The sequence below is a fragment of the Hyperoodon ampullatus genome (assembly GCF_949752795.1).
Source record: "Hyperoodon ampullatus genome assembly, chromosome: 10".
NCBI classification, from domain to species: domain Eukaryota; kingdom Metazoa; phylum Chordata; class Mammalia; order Artiodactyla; family Ziphiidae; genus Hyperoodon; species Hyperoodon ampullatus.
In genome coordinates, this window is record NC_136923.1 from 15,031,552 (window position 1) to 15,054,176 (window position 22,625).

General features: G+C 34.7%; 1 protein-coding gene across 4 annotated transcripts in view; it reads right to left on the reverse strand.

The window, feature by feature from the left end:
* The window catches only part of CNTN6 (contactin 6), a gene marked incomplete at both ends in the record, with an annotated part of 244,050 nt that overhangs the window by 30,002 nt on the left and 191,423 nt on the right, over positions 1-22,625 (reverse strand). For all 4 annotated transcript variants that reach the window (XM_079712710.1, XM_079712711.1, XM_079712709.1 and 1 more), the window contains one exon: positions 14,971-15,098. In XM_079712710.1, coding sequence (XP_079568836.1) covers positions 14,971-15,098 — 128 coding nt within the window. The remainder of the gene's footprint in view (positions 1-14,970; positions 15,099-22,625) is intronic.

Below are 22,625 nucleotides of genomic sequence, written 5' to 3' on the forward strand. Positions count from 1 at the left end.
CTCAGCACGGGATCGTGTGTGACAGGGTTACAAACTGATGAAACCAGCCCTGGATGCCATGTTAAAAAATTGCCAAAAAAAAAAGGGAAGCCTTGGAAGTATGAAGCAGAGGGGGGAAAGGCATAAAGACATAGCAGTATTTGTAGGATAAAAAAAAAAAGGATTATATTTAAAAGAAGAGTCTTCTATGTGAGCAGACTTGTTATTCAAAAACAGGGAATGCATGGTTATCTGAACATAGTCCCCATGTGAATACCCTCCTGTGAGGGTGAGGGGGTACATGGACAAGAACGCTTATAACTACTGTATCTTCTCCTCACACCACATGCAGACCTGTCCTAATCCTGTGTAGGTGGCTCTGCAACACCCGCAAGGCCACTGATTGCTACCCTGAAGAGTTCCCTTCTGCAACTGCACAGAGCTCTAACTCAGAACTGGAAGTGAATACCCCACAGAGACAAAATCACAGTTGCAGAGAATGGGAGAGTGGTTCTTGAGCAGGAGAAACATACACAATTTTTGATGCTATTTTAGGGAAAGAACAAGGAGTAGCTTTAGTTCATTAACAAGTTCTGATTCCTCCTTTGCATACACTTTAACTTCTTAAGAAACTAACACCAGAGAAATTTTTTAAAAAGCCATTCGAATCACTCTCAAGGAGTGGAGGGATGTATATACACACATCTAGTGTACTACTTTCCTAGGAGCGCATACATACCAGTGGAGTAGGTGCAGTAGCATGAGGCTCATTGTTAACACTGAAACCCTTCTTGGCATTTATGGATAAGTGAGATAATTAGGGCCTGAATTATAACAAATTAAAAAGGAGGGACATTGACTCTGCTAGACTCTATCATTTGTAAAACTTTGAAATTCTTTAAGGCTCTTTCTCTGAAACAAAATAGAGCGATAGTTATTCCTTTTCATTTCCTATAATTATATTTTTGTTGCCTATTCCTTAAGTATTGATATTTGTAGAAATTCTACTCTAGTAGTTTAAAAATTTAGCATGAATTTCCTGGAGAATGTGTTCAAAATGTGCATTTCTCTGCTTCCACCAGAAATACTGATTCGGCAGGTCTGCAGAGAGAACCTAGAAATGGATTTTTTTTAACAGGTTGCTTCTTCAGTTGATTTTAATATGGTCAGTCCAGGCCCATGCTTTGAGAAATAATTGCTTTAGGTTTTGAAATTTGAACCTGAAATTTCTATTTAAGGAAAATCCAAGCTATGTGAAATATGTTGCCAGAAAGCCACGAATGCTTTGGATCCAGGAAAAAGTCATATCCAGTAAAATGTTATTGATTAGTGATGCTCCAAAAATAAATAAAGGTGGATTTCCCAGGTTATTCAACTTTAATTAATTCTGTATACTTACTATGTTTGCTTTTAGAGTTTCATAGTATCTTTTAGCATATTAAAAGCTTTGAAAATTCCTGTATTAAAGAAGTTTCCTTAATTCTAGTTTTCTGCACTTACTAGATATGGAACATTTTTAATTCATGTAACACATCTTAATACGTTTTGGGATATAAAGAATTCTAAGAAACAGTGTTTGGAAATATGACTTTCATGGTTGAAGAGGGTTAGCATACACAAATATATACACACATGTGTGTATTTAACATGCATAATACATATATAACTATATATTTAAGAGATAATCACATACATTTGAACTCCGAAAAACTTAGGAGTAATCGTTAATTTTTTTTTTTTTTTGCGGTACGTGGGCCTCTCACTGTTGTGGCCTCTCCCGTTGCGGAGCACAGGCTCCGGACGCGCAGGCTCAGCGGCCATGGCTCATGGGCCCGGCCGCTCCGCGGCACGTGGGATCCTCGTGGACGGGGGCACGAACCCGTGTCCCTTGCATCGTCAGGTGGACTCTCAACCACTGCGCCACCAGGGAAGCCCGCGACCACTTTTTGAAGGTTATTCTAAGTATTAATGACATGCGTTAATGGAGAGTTCATAAAGTTACAGAATTTTAATATTTAATCTTTTCAATCTGTTTCAGTGAGATTCAGACCATACGAAAACAGCTTGATCTAACAATCCTATCCTTAAGAAGTACAAGGAAAGGCTTAATAAAATATATAATGCTTTTGATGAATAGCCTTACTCAAATTCACATTGTCGAAATAGACAGTGATATTTCCAGAACCCATCTTTAGTTAAGAGCACCTCAGGAGACATGAAAACTAGTAACAAAATTTCTCTCAGAACTGTTAAGCATGAGTTCTTTAAACGTAAGTGTGGCTTGTTCCCTGTATCAATGGCCAAACACTATTACATATCATGATCCCCAGCTACATTTTTACAAGCCAGGGATGGCAATCCATCATGTAATTAGTCTTTCCTGAGCATCCAGAAAATATTACTTTTGGTCACTTTTTGTTTGTTTCTTTTGTACTTTTAACTCAGTTGAAATCTCCATCTGTGAGTGATAATCTTCCAGGGTCATTGTTCAGAATAATAACTGCTCAGGTGGTTCTGAATTATCAACTCCTCTCAAAAGATTGATGAATGTTAAGAAAAATCCTCAAATCTTTCTCCCTCTGTACATCATGTGATTCTGCCTTCATTTGTCTATGACATTATTGGAAATGTTATTAAGATACTGATATAAATGAAACTAGTGTATAAATAGCACTTAAAACAGGTGATGAAAGTCTCTGATATTTTCTCTCATTAGTTAACTTGTGAAGACTAGAAATAAAAACTTCTAAAATTTGGTCCTCTTCCTAATTCCTCAGAATCTCAAATTAGTCTCGTATCGACATATTAACTCTTCCCATTGCTCTTAATTTCTTCTTCAATCTGTGACCACATTCCTTCTGTTTATAGGAGTTTCATTAACATTTCTTTTAGTGCAGATTTGAGTGATAGGTTCTCCGAGGTTTTGTTTGGTGAAAGCATCTCTATTTTGTCCTCATTTGAGAAGATATTTTGCTGGGAATAGAATTTTATTGGTATTGTCTTTCAGACCATTAAAAATGTCATTCCACTGTCTTCTTGTTTCCCTTAATTCTGTTGTTATGTCAACTGTCATTGTCATTGTTATTCTTTTGAAGATAATGTTTTTTCTTTTTTTAATTGGGATGATTTTTCTTTCCTTTGTTTTCGCTACTATGTGCTTATTTAAACTTTCCTTTGTGTTTATCCTAATTAAGGCTCATACGATTTCCTGAATAGATGGCTGATGTCATTTTCAGTTTTTTTTTTAACTCTCTGTAAAATCTTTCTTCAAACTGGTCATCCCTCATCCCTTCTCTGCCCCTTTGGGAACCACAATTTCATGTATGTTAGAGCTATTCACCATCAACAATATATTCTTTGTGTTCTTTTTTGTCTTTCCTATTGCATTTCCTCTCCATATTGGATATCTTATATTCACATATCTTTCTCTTTACTAATCTTCTCTACCATATCTAATCTGCTGTTAAGTCTATTTTGTTCTTAATTTTAGCCTTTGTATTTTTCACTTCTAGAGCTTTCAACTGATGTTTTTTTTTTTTTTTTTTTTTTTTTTTTTTTTTTTTTTTTTTTGTGGTACGCGGGCCTCTCACTGTTGTGGCCTCTCCCGTTGCGGAGCACAGGCTCCGGATGCGCAGGCTCAGCAACCATGGCTCACGGGCCCAGCCGCTCCGCGGCATATGGGATCCTCCCAGACCGGGGCACGAACCCGTATCCCCTGCATCGGCAGGCGGACTCTCAACCACTGCGCCACCAGGGAGGCCCTCAACTGATGTTTAATACATGCCATTTCTCTTCTGAAATTCTCCATCTTGTCATCTTTTAAAAAAACATACTAATCACAATTATTTTAAAAACCTTGTGTGATAGCTTCTGTATTTCTATCACCTGTGACTTGTTGCTGTTATCTGATATTTCCCTGGGTTTTGGTCATTTGGTCCTGGCTCCAGCTATTCTTGGTAACATTTTATTAAATGTCAGGCACTGTGGCTCAAACTGTAAATATTTTCATTTTGTTGTATTTTTCCCAAGAAGACTTACTTTTTAAGCAGGCAATTGAAAAAGAGCAGAATCTAGTCAGGAGTTGATACAAATTGAGTTTGAAGTCAGTGATTTTAAGTCCTGGTCAATTTTGCTCTGCTTTTATTACTAGGGCATAGTCCCTGAGGTGTCTTGATTCAAGATAGAATTGTTTAGCTGGCCTCATTCTATTTGGTTGATTATGAGCCCCACTTTTTTTCTTTCTGGCACTGTGAGACCACCAAAATTTCTGCTTGAGATTTTAATTTTTAAAATATTTTTACATTATTTGTGATTGATATTGGTATGATGTTTGTGTGATAAATCTACTTCAACTAGTCAGGACAGAAGTTTCACCAATATTATTAACTTTTTGTAATAGATTACATGTAGGATTGGAAATATTTAGGCCATTTATCAGTAGCTTTTTAGATAATAGCTTGAAAGTATGATGCTTAATGTCATTTGGAAAAAGAAGTGAGCACTACTTTGGACAGATGTAGAAACCCTTAACATAAAAATATACTAATTGTTTATTCAATATTTTATTCAAAACCATTTAATTAGTATTGAACCCTTACTTTCTTCCAGGTGTACATCAGTGTGAATACTGAGCAAATGAAACAACACCAAACTGAGGAGCCTTTAGAGGATTTCCATAACAGAGGCAAAAAACTCATCTACAGTTTAATAGGAACATTCAAGCTTCTAGAAGGGAGACAAAGATGGAATTGAGACCCATACTTTTGAGGCTGTGGGTGAGTCTCTTAATTTCAATATTGTTGTCATTTTGGGCCAGATTATATTTTGTCGCGTGTATGTGTAAGTGGATTCAGAGTGAGGTGGGGAGGCTGTTTTGTGCATTATAGGATATTTAGCAGCATCTTTGGCCTCTACCTACTAGATGTTAGTAGATCCTTCAGTTGTGACAACGAGAAATATCCCTACACATTGCCCTGTGTCCCCTAGGAGGCAAAATAAACTTAGTTGGGTATCTCTGTGCTAGAGACACACTTTGGGAAAGTGACAGTATGGTTTAAACTAATGTTTGGTCATTGAAGTTATGGGACCTGGTTAGATTCTTTACATATCTTGATGCTGAGGCCATTTGTTGGACAATGGGATATGGGGTTTGAAAGAAGGAAAAGAATGAAAATGACTACAAGGATTTGGCTTGAGCAAGTGTCGGTGTAAGCTGTCATTAATATAGTGGGGATTTACTGTGGCAGGAGCAAGTTCTGGGAGTGAGAATTAGGAGGTTAGTGTTATGATATAGTAAATTGGTAAGTGAAGATAAATTGGCAGTTGGATTTGGGATTAAGATAGATAATTAAGCTGGGTTATCATTTGGGGAATTAGCTTGTAGATTTTAATTCGAGGACAGTTCCCTGTGATATTCCAAATTTAGGAAATTGGTAAGATTCAGAGGAACTAGAAAAGGAAATTGAAAAGGAGTGACTCAAGATGTTAAAGGAAAACCTGAAAAATACTATGTCCTGGTAGCCAAGTGAGAAATGTGTATCAAGAAGTGTGTGATCAGTAGTCTGATATGTTAAGTAAGATGACTGAGAACTGACCGCTGGATAAAACAGTATGGAGGCTACTAGTCACCTTGTTAAGAACAGTATTGATGAAATGGTAGGAAAAAAGCCTGGTTGCATGGATTCAAAACAGAATTGACCAGAAAGATTGAAAAAAAACAAGCACGTATAGACAACGTTTTAAAAGAGTTTTGATATAAAGGAGAAAATTCAAATATGGCAGTAGCCGGAGGGGAAGTAAGGTCAGAAAATGACAGCTTTTTAATGATGGGAGTAACCATATGCAAGTACGGTTGTGGGAGTGATGCATTAGAGGGGATAATAGAGATGAAAAAGACAAGTGAGGGAGAGGGAGGGGGTAAGGAGAGAGAGAGAGAATGTCCCTGAATGTGAGAGGGAATCATATCTAGTGTACAAGTGGAAGATTTGAGTCCATGACCCATAATCTCCCAAACTGTGCTTTCTAGATTACTTGACAAATTTTGTTTAAGCAAAAAATAGCTAAAGCTTGACTTCTTCTAAATATTAGCAGAGAAAGATAGTATCACAATAAAAAATAGGATGTACAACATCCTGGCGATGATAATTGATTACATAGTATTAACTTCAAGTTCTTTATAAACATCTAAAAAATGATGCCAAAAGAAATTTTTTTTCTAAGACATTAATCCACCAAAACAGAGATGAAAAGGGGAGACAAAATTTGAGGAACTGGAATGAACTTGAATGACTTCTGACTGACTTACTGTAAAGGTCAGTCATAGGCTGGCAGTGGGAAGGCTGAGGAGAAAACTTATTTAGCATGTCTTTATAAATTAATTCATTTTGGAATTTATGAATAGGATGCTATTTGGTCTCAAGAATGTTTTCCCATCTCAGAAGAAGACCAGCAAATTACTTTCCTGAGAGGATATGCAACAGAGGGTCTCTGAACTTCTGGTCACCAAGCAGTTAAGGGTGGGGGGCTTCTACTGAAAATAGCAGAATTAAGGAAACATGTACAGGGTGAGGGCTGAGATCCATGTGCTGTAACCTTATGCAGTTCTGAGGGTGCTGTCTGCTGGGCCTTTGCTCTCCAGGCAGGAAACCTGGGTGGGAGGTGAGGGACATTTTCCTAGGGATCTGATGAGCCTACAAGAAAAGATCCAAATATAGTGACCTTAGAGTTTTCCAAGGAAATATCTTGGCCAGATCATCTAAATGTGAAGTCCAGTCATTCAAAAATCCCCACACTTGATCAGAGCTTTCTGTAAGACTTTTAGTGACCCACTCTTAAATATGAGCAGACAACAGATGCACAAAGTATCTTTGTACACCTCTTAATAAAGGATAGGGATTAAAACAAAGAAAGAGAAGAAAGTAGTTTGGGACAACAGAGACCATGCATAAAAAATAAACTAGAAAAGAGAAAAACTACAAGCAATATTTTCAGAGGAAGGGGAAGAAAAAGAGCAAGGCCAGAAAATAAAAGGACACTTAGAAATTTTTTCAAAATAGCAAAAGCAAAAATACAATAGAAAGTCTGGAAGATAACATTGAGAAAATCTCCTAGAAGATAGAGCAACAAAGCTATAAAATGGATATGAGGAGAGAGAAACAAACAAAAGTGTGTATGTGTGTGTATATATATATAATATATATATATATATATATTATATATATATATTTGTGTGTGTATATATATATATAACATGAGCATGTATATAAATTATATGTATCTATATATATATATAATTATATAAAATACAATATTATATACATAGATAGGTAAATAGTTACATACATACATACATACACACACGCATAAACTCGAATACCAGTTTAGGAAATCTATTAAATAATAGGGATTTCAGAAAAAGAAATGGAGTAAATTATTAAATTATTTGGGAAGATGTTCCAGGACCAAGAACTACGAGTTTCCAGGATGACAAAGTACACCAAATGCCCTGTAAAAAGGTTGAAAATAAATTTACACTATGGCACATCATCATGTAATTGTGGGACACTGGGCAAAACAGACTTCTAGAGAGAGAGAGAAAAAAGATGTCAACAAACAACAGGTCAGAAATCAAAATGGCTTCAGCTTTTAGAGCAGAGTAACATCTCCAAATTTATGAAGAATCCTGATTTCCAATCCAGAATTCTGTTTCCAACTAAACCATCAATCAAATGTAATCATAGTGTAAAGACATTTTCAAACATGAAAGATCTCAAAAACATTGCATTTTTCTTAAATTGTTTCTCAGAAATCCATAGGAAGATGCAGTCTACCCAAATGAGGAAGTATGTCAAGAGAAAGGTAGGGTGCTTAGGAAACCAGGCTCCCCAACACAAAGGTAGATTGATATTAAAGGAAGAAAGTTGAGATAGAACTGAGGGATGAATTGTTGCCAAGTCCATAGAAAACTAAGCAAACAAACAAGAAAATTACTAACTCTAGGAAAAGCAAGCACAGGAAAATCAAAGCTAGTACTCTGAAATAAACCCTGTAGAGAAAACAAACAAAGAAGGAAATCAGTGTGATAGAGTCTTTAATTCCCCACCTCTAGCAAGCAAGAAATGGAGGAGTTTTTAATCTTTATTAATACATTTTTCCTCTTTATACATATACTTGCAGTAGGCTAGGTTGTTTTGTTTTATATCCACTAAAATCTACATGCAGTACTTGGTATTTATATTATATTCCACCATATGCAGAGTATGATTTAATTCCAATGTACAAAGTAACCATGGTCAGTATATTACAGTTTCTCTGCAGTTACCATTACCCATTTATCTTCCACTTCAATATTTAAATGATTTAGAACAAATATTAAAAGACTACCCTGAACCCCAGAGTAAAAGAAACAAATGAAGAATTGTCTGGAGAAAGTAATTGTCTAAAATTTAAGTTGTCTAAATGAGAAAACAAGTCTAAGTATCATGCAAGGTAACACCGAAAACTTCCCTAGCAAGTAATAATGTAAAATGTAAACACAGATCTTCTATATTAACAAGTAATCAAAACAGAGCCTGACATCTATTTAAAAAGAGCATGCACTGTAGATTCTGCTTAATGAATTAAATATGCCAACTACTCACTTTCAAAGCAGTAATACATAATAGGCAATGACTATTTATGGGATCATATTTATATTTCCTGTAAATAGATAGCATTCACTCAGTCCTCCAACTGTAACTTTATGCTGGGTTGTAGTAAAACATCAGGTTGAAGTGTTCTGTAGTTTTAAAAGGGATGGAATGAGGAAATTTTACTTTACCTGGCTACAGGACCTAATAGAAAATGTTTTCTTCTGAACATTTATGTTGGGATAAAGGTAGATGAAATGAGAAAATAAAATCCAGAAGAGGAGAATCAGAGCCAATCAATTCATTTGATTATTTTTCCCCTCTACACCCCCTTGCCCCACTCCTACCCCATTCCTTTTTTGGGCTTGAAAGAATTTGCTAATAACTGTTTCCTTGAGTGTTCAGGATCCACAGACCTAAAATAGAGCTTGCATCTGAGGGGTTTATTTTCTTAATGTTGTAATGACACACATTTTTCCTAAAAAAATGTCACTAGAGCTTGAGTGACCACTGTGCTGGTTTAGAAATAGAATGCCCAAGTAACAGAGGAGTCTAATCACTTCTTTTAGCTTCAGACTGGAATCAAGAAAAAAATTACTGAACTTCCAATTCCTAACCCAATACTCAGGGCACAAGTGTGTACAAGTTTGGGAAGGAAACTGGAGACAAAGATATTTATAATTCAAGATTTTTTTTTTTTTTTACTACACAGATTAAACCTACTGTTGGTAAAGTTTTGTTTAGTTTTGTTCATTTTTAATAAAAACAGAAGGTTGACAGCTAGTGATTAAAGCTGAGTGAGAGAAGCCAGATGCCAAAGAGTATATTCTGTATGATTACGTTCGTATGAAATCTACGGCAGAAAAAAATCGTAACAGTACTTGCTTCTAGGACTGGGGTGGGGGTAGGGATTGATTAAGAAGGGGCATGAGGGAAATTCTATAGGATGATGGTAATGTATCTTGGTAGAGTTAGGGGTTACGCAGGTGTACGCATTTGCCAAAATTCAGCAAATGTACACTTAAGACATGTATTTCATTATATATGTAAAGTTTACCTCAAATGATAAAGATATAAACAAATATTGAACTCTGTTTAACAAAGGAAAACTGAAATATTTAGGGGGAAGTACTAATATCTGCAAGTTACTATAGTTTTATTTTCTTTGAACTTCAAACAATGTCATGTAAAAGTATCTCATGTAAGTATTATTACATAAATTTACTAGAAGGTAAAAAAGAAGGGAAAAAAGAGTTCTGCCACTTAATAACAAGGGACCTCGGCAAGTACTTTCAGACGTCTATGCCTTAATCCCTAATGATCATCTGCTTAAAAGTGTTGTTTGGAGGGTTCAGTGAGATGATATACATAAAGCAGCTATAACAGTGCCTGGAGCAGAGTATGTATATTTAATAGAGTGTAATTAATGATAATAATAAAGAATACAACATCAAACAGCAAAAACAAACTCTTTAGGATTTCATGCTAGTTAGTAATTGAACTAGTTAATCTAATTTCAAAGTTTCTGCTTTTCATCTCTTTAAGAAGTGGTATGTACTCATCTGTCTGGCCTCTTTATTTGGTATAAAGCACAAGCTATACACCCCCTATTTTTATTAAGAATAGATAAAACAAAGCAAAATTTTAACCAATAATAGGTTCAGTGAAAATTTTCTTGCATAATAAAAAAGTGCAGACTTATAATTCATTAATTATAATTAATATATAACATCCTTTACGTTATATATTGTATAATATATATTTAAAAGAAAAAAGGCTGCTTATTAACATGCCTGGAAATTTCATCTGAGTGATATGTGCTATGTTTTTAAAAGACTATGAACTAAATTGTTATGAAGACTAAAATAATATTGATATTATTGTGTTTGCTTACATGGAAGCTTTTTGTTTGTTTTCTCCTTTATACTTGAAGAGATTATGGAATTCAGGTCTCAAGGACTCAGCGTTATTTTCAGTACTGGAGGGGGGAAGAAAATTTCATTTCTAGACAGTATAAAAATTCACTATATATTTTTTCACCTTAAGAATACTTCCATTAATAATTTTTAAATCAATGTCTTCTTTCTATTAAATGTTTTAATTCATTCTTGTAGAAAATTGGAATGTAGAATTAAATATTTGGGGAAAGATATTAGCAGTACTGGGAGACTTCAATCACTACAAAAAGATGGATGTATTCCATTGTGTCTTGTCATTTCTGTGAAATTGTATTTTTGGTTTACTCAGTGAAGCTAGGCTTCTGGATACAGCTGGGCTCAACACCTCAAATCTTTTAAACTGTAGTGTAAAGCCACAAAGCCTCCAATTATCTACCTATCTCGATATTTCTCTTAGTAAATGTAGAACCATATTAGTGGACACCCTCATTCTACTGGAGAAAATGGATAGGCCACTCTCCATGCTGATAAAATAAAGACTTCTATCACAAAGAATAAACAACTAAATGAGCAGCAATAAACTTAATTTGCACATTAGATATGCTTTTCCAAATTCCGACATTTCAGTTGAAAATAATGCTGAAGCAATGAGGCCTATAATTGGACATCCAAAACTTCTCCAGTGGGGAAACGAAAACAAATGTTGCCTGCAAACAAGATCAATTTTATAGCCTGCTGTTACTCTACTTTTTAATAATTTTCCAAATGCCAGATCAAATAATTTCCCCTTTTATGTGATTTTCATACACCTCTTAGTGTATGTACACATTGTAATTGTACTAAGTCCCCCAAAATGAAAACATTTAAACTCTCTTTCCTTTCCATTCTCTGTCTGTGCCTGTGGAACATGTCCTCAAATTACACTGGGCATCTGCCGGGGCTCTGGTAAGGCTGGTGCTAATTGCACTCCCTATGTTGAATAACAAATTGCTTTATTCTGTTGCATAGTGGAATAGAAATTTCCAACATACAGTGCAGATAACTTCTGAATCCTCTTGACACAGATAAGCCATATCAGCTAAAAACTAAGCTGGAGAATATCTTAGTCCTGTAACTATTATCTTTTTGCATGTTATCTAACAACAACATTTTTTGCATGACTGAGGCAGATAAGTAAATTCAAAGAAAGATGGTTGTTTTATCAGCTTTACTGAAATTTCTTATTTGCTCCTTACCACCCTATTACCAGAAAGGTCACTGTAAGATTTTGATTTGAGAAATAAAATTATATTTGACTGTATAATGACAATCAGATGCACATTATAGACAAGAAAATGCAAACATACACACACACACAGGTGCACACACACATATACATACATACACAGAGAAGTATTAAATCGTCTTAACAAACAGCCAAATGGCTACACTCTTAATAGTCAAGAAAATGTTTGAATCAATGCATAGGATTATGATTCCTTCTCACATTAAAGCTTCAAATTTGTAAGTTGTAAAATAATAATTTTGGCAGTGATACCTTCAACATTCCCACATGAAAGGGAATTAGAGATAGCAGTCTAGTTAAGAAGCTATGCTAATGATAGACTTATCTTAGAACTGTATTTGTGTAAAAATCCCACAGTTTAATAAAGATTATACATTACAGATCAGTAATAAAGCAAAGTTTCTAAAGATGCTTTTATCCATACTGTACACATTTTGTGTTTATGTAGTTTTTTTTTAATGTACGTGTTACTATGTATGTATGTGTTTGTTTATATTGCATATAGTGGTTACTGTCAATAGCAAAGAAGCAAGAAATCCCCAAATCCCTTTAAAATGGGACGTGGATATTTCATGAAGGTTAAAAATAACCTACACAATTTCCTTCCCATTATTAGATATAAATGAGTGAAAATAACTTGATATTCATGCATATTGACATAAGCCCTTTTTGCATATGTAAATCATCCTCTGGTATTATGCTGAAAATACCAGAACAGTGAGTTCTCTGCATGAAGTCTTTCAGATTTTCATGTATTTTCATATCTGTCCCCCCTTTCAGAGTGTGGGGTTCTCTATGTATTAGAATTATGTAACTACAAACTGTAAAATTGGGAAAGTGAAAACATTTACAAGTTTGTTATTTGCCTTTGATGTTCTTTATTGTGAAGCATTCTAACAAGCATAAACCCTGAAAAATTGAAAACTTTCAGATTTTAGAGTAAGGAAGTCAGGATGGAAATTATCTCTGAGAACTAAGGGGAATGAGGTGAGATCCTTTCACTCAGTCAATAAATTTATTGAACACATACAGTTCCCAGGACTGTACTAGAATTTGTAATGTCCCTGCCTTCTTTATGCTTCTTTTCTAGAGGAAGGGAAATATAGGGAAAAAAATACATGTAAATGAGTGAATTATATCCTTTGTAAGAAGATGAAATGTGCCACAGAAGAAGAAAGAGTAGAAAAGATAAAGTTGACCAGGAATGTAGATTGAGATAATTTTGTTTCAATAGCTCCAGCAAAAAAACACTAGAAATAAACAAAAATATATCCGTTTTTTAACTGAGCAATCTTAGTTATTTTCTTACTCATAGACAGAGTGGAGTGCCTGAGGATTATGGTGTGTTTTGTGGAATATCCCAAAATACATATCAACTTGATTGTACCTTAAGAAATAGGAACCTATTTAGTAAGAAACATGGCTATGTTTCACCTCTACAATATCCAAATTCCATAATTAGAACTAAGTTAGTAGCTGCTCCTGAGTTTCTCACATTTATGTGTCTTCTCCTTTTACTTTTCTTCCATTAATTAGTAATTGACAGCATTAAGACAGCATTTAGCCTAAAGAAACATTTGAGGAAAAGAAACTATCCATTTAGCTCAATCTATTAACTTTTTTTCTTAGTCTCTGGGGTGAAAGCATCCCCATCATTGTATTTTAGCAGGAAAATTATTGGTCCTACTCACCCATCACCAGTATTCTACCAAAACTTTCTTTGAGAAACTACGTTTCCACTACTGATGTCTTCATCCTTAAAATTTCATATTTTAACTCCTCCTGGATTTCTCCATACCTGTAAGAATTAACTGCAATGCCTTTTTATCCTCTACCATATTTTAATCTTCTGCTGTAATAAAAATGAGTGCATACCACCTGTAGTTTCTTAATTTGAAATAAGGTAATCTCCTCTGTTTTTTTTCCTTAATGGACATGTTAGTTCTTCACACATAAAGCATTCCCACTCTTCAGTACATGAGTATTGCCAAAACTTTGCTGGAGAAATTCCCTATTATTAAATATAGCTACAGCACATTCCTTGAAACATTAAGTCCATACCTGTCTTAAAAACCTGATGACAATACAATCTTAAAGAAGTGAAGTTTTTCAAAATATGCAACACTGGTTCAATTTTGATACAAGTTCTATCATTTACATTTCCCCTGAGTGTTTCAGACAATTGTTGGCATAATGTAATAGGCTTGAGATAAAGTTGGAAGAAATATCTTCCAGGGATAAAGATGAGTGTTTATTTTCCTTGAGACATTTTAAAGGATAGTTGAAGTATAGCAGCTAACTACTTTTTATTGTATTTATTCATTTTTAATAGAAATTATGATAAAGTATCAATTGCTGAATTTAATCATTTGGGCTTAAGTAGCTGCTCAAACTCGTCTTTCAAGACAGTCATTTTTGTCATCCAGGAGGCAATAAAATGATAAAAGTGACCTGGCTCCCCCTAAACAGACTAGTTTTATGAGCTGAGGTTCAATAAAGTAAAGTAGCAAAGATGGGGAATAGATGCATCTAATGCTAATGATAGTAGTTACATTTGGATTGATACTAGTTTAAAAGTCTCAAGACTAAGGTATTCACTTTTACCATCTGAAGTTGTGTGAGCGTATGTGTTTACTGTGATGGAAATCTAATAATAACTCAAATGGACACTAATGTTTTAATTTTTTTTTCTTTGCAAAGAACTGCTTATTAAGGTGAATGTAAGAGAGTCTGCATTTCACTAGTTATGTACTTAGAGTTATAGAAATAAACGAACTGATTATGCACTTGGCAGCCTTACATCCAGGTAAAAATTTTACACAAAATGAGTTTCTGAAGGAAACTTCACAAAAAAAATATTACCCACTGACGTCAACAGAATGTCCATGGCTTCCCCACACTGAGGCATGTGTGGAAATCCAAAATTTTTAGTTCAAGCTTTAGTTTTGTCTAATTACCCGCTGGACAGCTTTTCAACTGCCAAGGTATTCACATCTACCGTGTTATTCCACTGGCAAAGTGAGCATGCTATTAATGAATATGGGAACACAACTCTTAAATAAAACGTGAAATCAAACATTTCACATATACAATATGATACAGGGTTGACACTGTGATAGAGGTCATGATATACATACATATCTCCAATGTTCATCAAGCACAAATGAAGATAGTAAAATACCTTTTACAGCTAGGCTGCCAGTGTTCTTGGCAACACCAAACTGATTTGTAGCTATGCAAGTGTATGATCCGGCATCCGACCTGGTAACGTTATGTATCTTGAGGCTGCCATCCTTCAGGATAAACACTCTAAAAAGAAAATGTGTAATTAGCATAAGTAAGGCTCTTTAAAACTGGTAAGTCTTAACCACCTATTTTCATTTTAAAGCATTACTGAAACCATGGGTGCATTTATTAATATCAATGTATTCCTTTCCTATTATCCTGCTTTTAATTGTGAGCAATCTGTGAATCCACATATTAGAATAAATGACATTTGCTTTTATTCTGACACAGTACTGATAATTATTTTGCTATAACTTGAATTATCATTGCTGATTTCAATGCACATTAAAAATCAAATGAGTGCTTGGTGCTACAATGCCCATTTGCTTGATTAATAACAAACACAACTAGTTACTATGCATTTTGAAAAATCAACTCTGGTGAAAACCGAACTTGGCGTTAGAGAAACGCAAGCCAATTTTCACATTGTTTACTCTGTGGCTTTATAGACCAGTTTTTACTTAGGACTTTCAGCTACCAAACAACAGGGTTTTCAACCATGACAATATTTGCTTGTGCTAGTGAGTTGAAGAAACCATCCATGGGGTTCCATAGCCAGAGGGCTCAGGCCATCTTGTTATGTGGCCTGTCCCATTAAAAAGAGGAAGAGACGGGCCTCCCTGGTGGCGCAGTGGTTGTGAGTCCGCCTGCCGATGCAGGGGATACGGGTTCGTGCCCCGGTCTGGGAGGATCCCATATGCCGCGGAGCGGCTGGGCCCGTGAGCCATGGTTGCTGAGCCTGCGCATCCGGAGCCTGTGCTCCGCAACGGGAGAGGCCACAACAGTGAGAGGCCCGCGTACCACAAAAAAAAAAAAAAAAGAGGAAGAGACAAGTAAAAAGAATGAAGGCTTCAAGAATCAGACTGAATTAAATATTCCTAAAATACATGTATTCATATAGTACGCAATGGAGAGAGAGCTATTTAAGAAGTTCCAATCTTTCAAAAAATGATTCGTATGAAATTTTCTCTGAAACTCAGAAATAGTCAAAAGCAAATGTCAGAACACTGTTGTAATCAAGGGAACCCCTAAGATTGGTTTCTTGGCAAAATCATCATCAAATGTTTTAGTAAGGAGACAAAAAATGAAAAACAAAACAAAACCATGTGCCCGATTTTATGTCTTATAAATTTAATTAATGACCTTTTAAAAACACAGCTCTAAAAACACTAGTGGGTAGTCAGAGTTGCAGAAAAATAAGCAGTGAAAACTCATTTGTAATGACAATGACTTTAAAGGAATGAAAAGAAAGAGAGTTGGCATGCATGTCACATCCATTAACAGTAACAAAACAGTATTTCTCTCATTGCAAACATATCATTGTTTCTAATATGTGTATTACAAGAAATGTAGCTAATATAATTAATTACCCAATTTGAAACATAGAGAACATCAGCCAACTACAGTTTGTATGAAACCAGCTTATGATGTTGGTTTTATTATCAGTGACAAGTTCCATATTCTGTTGTCAAGTGAGTGGAAGGGGCCACATCTGGGTTTAGAATGTTCCATGGCACATAATCAGATTTCTTTTAAGTCATTTTCTTGGAGTATTCCCCAACAGTGGACATTTGACATTTAATTTCTGAAACGTCTAGATTTCTTGATCCCAGTTTATACTAACAATCGAATCATACCGCTATTGACACAGTAACAAAGCTATTCCAGTATGCAGCAAACTTATGGACAGAAACAATTCTTCACCTGATTCAATTAGAAGAGGTCGATGTGAGAGACATTTGGGTACATCACTTACCTCTAGAATTTAGGAATAACTAAGAATTTTAAGCAACACAGAAACATTAAATTTTGGCAAAAAAACATTTTGAATGTTAAAGAAATATGTATCTGCTGATAGCTAAAGACCATCAGACAAACTTCCCAGCTAGTAATGCCAATGTTTATATGTCATAATTTTTCACTTAGCTTTCTGAAAAGGACAATTCATACAAACTGTGGTTTAATATTACCCTAAGTCCACCACCCTTTTCAGGCTCATTGTGTATGTTCAGTAATGTTTGTTAAATTGAACTGAAATTGTCATCATTGAAACTGATTATTTCTTTTGAAATCTTAGTCAATCAATTGACATTTCTCAAGCTTTAGATAATAAGAAGACAGACTAAGACTAGGAAAAGTTAAAATCTGCTCAAGATTAAGCAGCTAATAAACATCAAGGAATGAATTGAAAATTATAACTGAGTATCTCTAGTGCTCATGCTCTTTCCAGAACCATCACTTTGTGTCACTTGTAGTAAATAATTCTGCATGTTGACTATGATGTTCAAGAAATATCTGCTGAGTCATCATTAGAGGCCCTTAAGATGGTCTTAGGTGTTTGCTCCTCAAAATGTGGTCTCATCCCAGACCTACTGAATCAAACTTTGCATTTTAACATGATTTTCAGTAATTAGTATGCACAATAAAGTTTGAGAACATTGCTCAGTTCATTATAAATCAAACTTTAGTCTGTAGAGATTATCTTTATGTCTAAGCAAGAATCCATTTTGTTTTCATAGATCAATATGGAAAAATGTGCAAAAGAATAAAAAATCTTAGATTTAAATGTTTTATGAATATAACCAAACTAGTAACCAAACCAATGTATCATTTATTAAAACTAGATGATTAAAAAAGTAATTATCGGGCTTCCCTGGTGGCGCAGTGGTTGAGAGTCCGCCTGCCGATGCAGGGGACACGGGTTCGTGCCCCGGTCCGGGAAGATCCCACATGCCGCGGAGCGGCTGGGCCTGTGAGCCATGCATGGCCGCTGAGCCTGTGCGTCCGGAGCCTGTGCTCCGCAACGGGAGAGGCCACAAAAGTGAGAGGCCCGCGTACTGCAAAAAAAAACAAAAACAAAAACAAAAACAAAAAAAAACAAAAAAAAAAAAAGTAATTATCCCTAGTGCCCTAGGATATAGAAAGCTAGACATTTAACTATAATTAGAGATTTTATAACATAGTAAATGGTATGAATATTTCAACTTACTATTTTTCATTAATAAGAGATGTTAAAATATAGTAAGAAAACTTAATCTTTAACAGTGTAGATGGTCTCAAACTATCTAATCATAACCCTAAATTTATGCAGAATAATTAAACAAAAACTATTAAAGAAAAGTGAGAATTTCCAGTTCTCTCACATATCAAAACACGGCTTAGTAGAAATTATTTTTAAAAAAAAAGAAATAACACCCAATTAACATCAAATTGTATTAAGAAAACTGAGCAATTGACAGTTTCAGATAGGGAAGGATGCACATGTAAAAATTTACTGGAACATTTTAATTGATAGTTTTGGTAACATTCATAGAGAAAGATAAAGACTGACTTTTTCTATCCTTCTTTTGAAATATTCTAAAAGATATTTAAAATAGCACCTGGAGGGTTCGAAAGGATATATTAATAAAGTACATTAAAATATTGTCTTTATTCATACAAGACTCTGGTATTTAAAAACAAATCACAACCACACGTATAGATATGCTCGGCTAACTGAAAAATTGAGAAAACACTCTGGTGATAAAAATGGAAATTTGCATAAATAATTAGCAAACAGAATATAAGTTACAGAGAAGAAAGCAAAAGACAGTGAAGTGATTGATTACATATAATACAGATATTTATTTAAATTAGCACTTAATGCTGAGATTACACTGCTAATAGACAATAGATCATAAAAGCATATAGGAAAATATCTGGTACTATGGAATATGGTAAGGCTTCTAAAAATTTAATAGCAGTTTTAATGCCTGATTGGAAATAGAACAATGCTAAACTTTTTTTCCTTCTAAATTTATTCAGCAAATATTTATTAAATACCTATTGTGTTCCAGGCACTATGTTAGATATTATAATAGGTATGTAAGAAATAGAGAATGTTAGTATCGAGGATATTCTTTTTCACAACTAAACTCATTGGTCAAAACACAAGCAGGTTGTGAACTGTTATTGTAAGCTGACTCCGCACAAGTCCTCTACTAAGTGTATAATAAATGTCAATTCATTGACTTATTAAGTAAACCTCTGGGCTTACTATTGTTATCATTCCCATTTTACAAGTCAGAAAAGTGAGGCATGGAAAGAAGTGGGTACCTTAAGGTACACACTCAGTAGTGTAGCACCAAGATTCCAACCATGCCTTTCTCTTTACACCAGGAAGCACTTATTTTAAGAAGGGCTCTTTCACTTCAAGTTTACAAAGTATAATTTACTAATAATATAGTTACTTAGAGCACAAATTTGAGCACATATAAACATATATATAAAATCGTATTTGCATAGAATGATCTTTAATATGGAGGTTTATAATCTGACCCTCAGGGAATCCAATAACTCCCCAAAATGTGATGGAACATTTGTGTGTGTGCATATATGCACATTTCCTCAGAGTTCTAAGCGTTTGTGAAATCTTAAAGGCGAGTTTGATCTACCCTACTATAGGAGAGTTTTAACCATAAACATGAGGTAATAATGATGGCAATATTAATACTAAGGATTATTTTTCTTCTTCTGTTACACTGTCCTATGCAATAATGTAGTACAGTTATTAGCAAACGTGGAGTTTGGGGTCAATTGCTTGTGACTGAATCTGAGCCTTAATATTTAATATCTGTATTACTGGGTCCAAGTTACTCAACTGTGCAAGAGTCTTCAGCTTTCTCATCTGTAACATGGGGATATTAATATTACCTGTGTCACTGAGACATGAGGAGTAAATGATATAAACTGTTTAAAATGCTCAGCCCTGTCTATGCCCTACTCCTGGTTAGCCATCAATAAGTAGGTTTTTAATGAAACATTTTCTCATCCTGCCAAAGAATGTAAGCACTTCTGTAACTCCATGAGCAGTAACAACAAGGAAAGAAGGAAGTGTTTTGTCACAATTCAGTTTGAACAAAGGGACCTGAGAGGTATATGCCAGGCTTTTTGAAAGGAGCCTAATGCCAGAAGATTTTTCCCAGTGTTTCGTTTCACTGCCTAAGACCCTTCGTTGAATTCATGCCACTTTGTGTCTGTACTTGTGGAGTCAATCTTTCCGATCCACATTGCTCTCATTTTTATTTTAGAAATGGAAATAGGTTGTCATAAGAATTGAATTAATTAAATGCTAGCTATTAATCTTATTTGTATTCTTTGCTGATACTAGTTTTTGGTCTTTGCTCTTCTCCGTGACTCGGACCAGCATTTTCAATTCTCACTGTGATTCTTACTCCTGCCTGATGTCTTAAAAAACACTTTCATCTGACTGGACTCAGCAGTATGTTTTGTGGCTTTAACTACAATATGGTTATCAGTCCCTGGTGTCACCAAGTTCTAATACTTGACTTACGGTGTATGTATGTTTGCTCTTTAACTCTTCCTCTATAATCATTTCACAGTTCAGTGATAACACTGTTCCTCTCTGGTGTCTATTCTCAAATATCCACTTAATTAGAATATTTCACCTGTTCACACAATCAAATAGAAAAATTTCCCCCAAATTACCAAAGCTTAGTATTCTATTCAGATGATTAAATCACAAACTAAGGGATTACATTTAAAATGTTACACAATAATTAGAATTTAAAGACATTTACATGTATAGATATATTATGACCATTCAACAATAGAAAAACTAATAGTTAGCATTTGTAATTTATCATGCTATTCTTCTAATTGCATTTGGGCATTAAAAAGGTAGAAATTCAGAACTACAAGCTGTGTCTGACAGTCAAGTGACATTGGGAGATTTTATAGTCACATTAGAAAACAGAAAATGTAGAAAACTGAGCCACCAACATATGTAAACATTTCAAGGTTAACTGAAGGCAGACTATGTGGTGTGATTGAACATCCAACGTTTCAATCTTCCCACTGTCAGGGAACGTTAGTAGCATAAAGCGAAAACAAAAGTAATGGATGCCTTAACTAGTTGCCTTCTACTTTCATACCCTTTGCCTTCTACTTGATGAGCTATTGTGAATAAAACATCAGGAAGATAGACTACGACATCAAGTGAACTCATAGGAGTCTTTTACCTGGAACATGTGTGTCAAATTTTGTGTCATTCTAAGGAATTAGTCTAAAGACTAATGTCGAATATTTTTACCCTTGCTTTCCTAAGTTGTACATGATACCAATTCATTACAAGCTTCATAAATACAATAGGTATGAGCATTCACATCTAGTTTATCACTACAACTAATCTAATGTATGTCCAAATTTTGATTTACCTACATATATATAGAAAAAACAGATCTATATTATGTGGACCCCATATGAATAGCAAATGAGGAAGGCTCTGATTTTTTTTTGTTTAGTTATTGACCATAGCCTATCACAAAATTTGAGGACATAGTAGATTAGCAATAGCTAAATTTCTTAAACTCAGAGAAATTAGGACATTGGACAACTACAATTTCATATTGCTGAAACTAGAGCAATACTTCTATTTTTATAGTTAGATTATTAACTGGAGTATTGCTTCCACTTCTGTCTAAAGATAATACTGTAGACCATGAAATTTTAATTGACAGTTTAATTTTACTGATATCTAGAAAATGTAAAATAGATTGGATTAAAATGAGTTAGATAAGAAGGAGGAAAGTATGTATAAATTTTGGCTCTGCACAATTTAGGTTTTAGGTAAAATGTCCCACTGGAATTCATTTTTTATTTTACTATTTTAAAAAAATTTTTAACATCTTTATTGGAGTATAATTGCCTTACAATGGTGTGTTAGTTTCTGCTTTATAACAAAGTGAATCAGTTATACATATACATATGTTCCCATATCTCTTCCCTCTTGCATCTCCCTCCCTCCTACCTTCCCTATCCCCCCTCTCTAGGTGGTCACAAAGCACCAAGCTGATCTCCCTGTGCTATGTGGCTATTTCCCACCACCTATCTATTTTACGTTTGGTAGTGTATATATGTCCATGCCACTCTCTCACTTTGTCCCAGCTTACCCTTCCCCCTCCCCATATCCTCAAGTCCATTCTCTAGTAGGTCTGTGTCTTTATTCCCGTCTTGCCCCTAGGTTCTTCATGACCGTTTTTTTTTTCTTAGATTCCATATATATGTGTTAGTATACGGTATTTGTTTTTCTCTTTCTGACTTACTTCACTCTGTATGACAGACTCTAGGTCCATCCACCTCACTACAAATAACTCAATTTCATTTCTTTTTATGGCTGAGTAATATTCCATTGTATATATGTGCCACATCTTGTTTATCCATTCATCTTTTGATGGACACTTAGGTTGCTTCCATGTGCTGGCTATTGTAAATAGAGCTGCAATGAACATTTTGGTACATGACTGTTTTTGAATTACGGTTTTCTCAGGGTATGTGCCCAGTAGTGGGATTGCTGGGTTGTATGGTAGTTCTATTTTTTGTTTTTTAAGGAACCTCCATACTGTTCTCCATAGTGGTTGTATCAATTTACATTCCTGGAATCCATTTTAGATCAAATATTGACATTACATTTTAATAATTTTAGCACCTGATTAGCATAGTTAAGGTGTAATATCTATGCTTATCTCACTGTCATTTAATAAGCTATCTTTT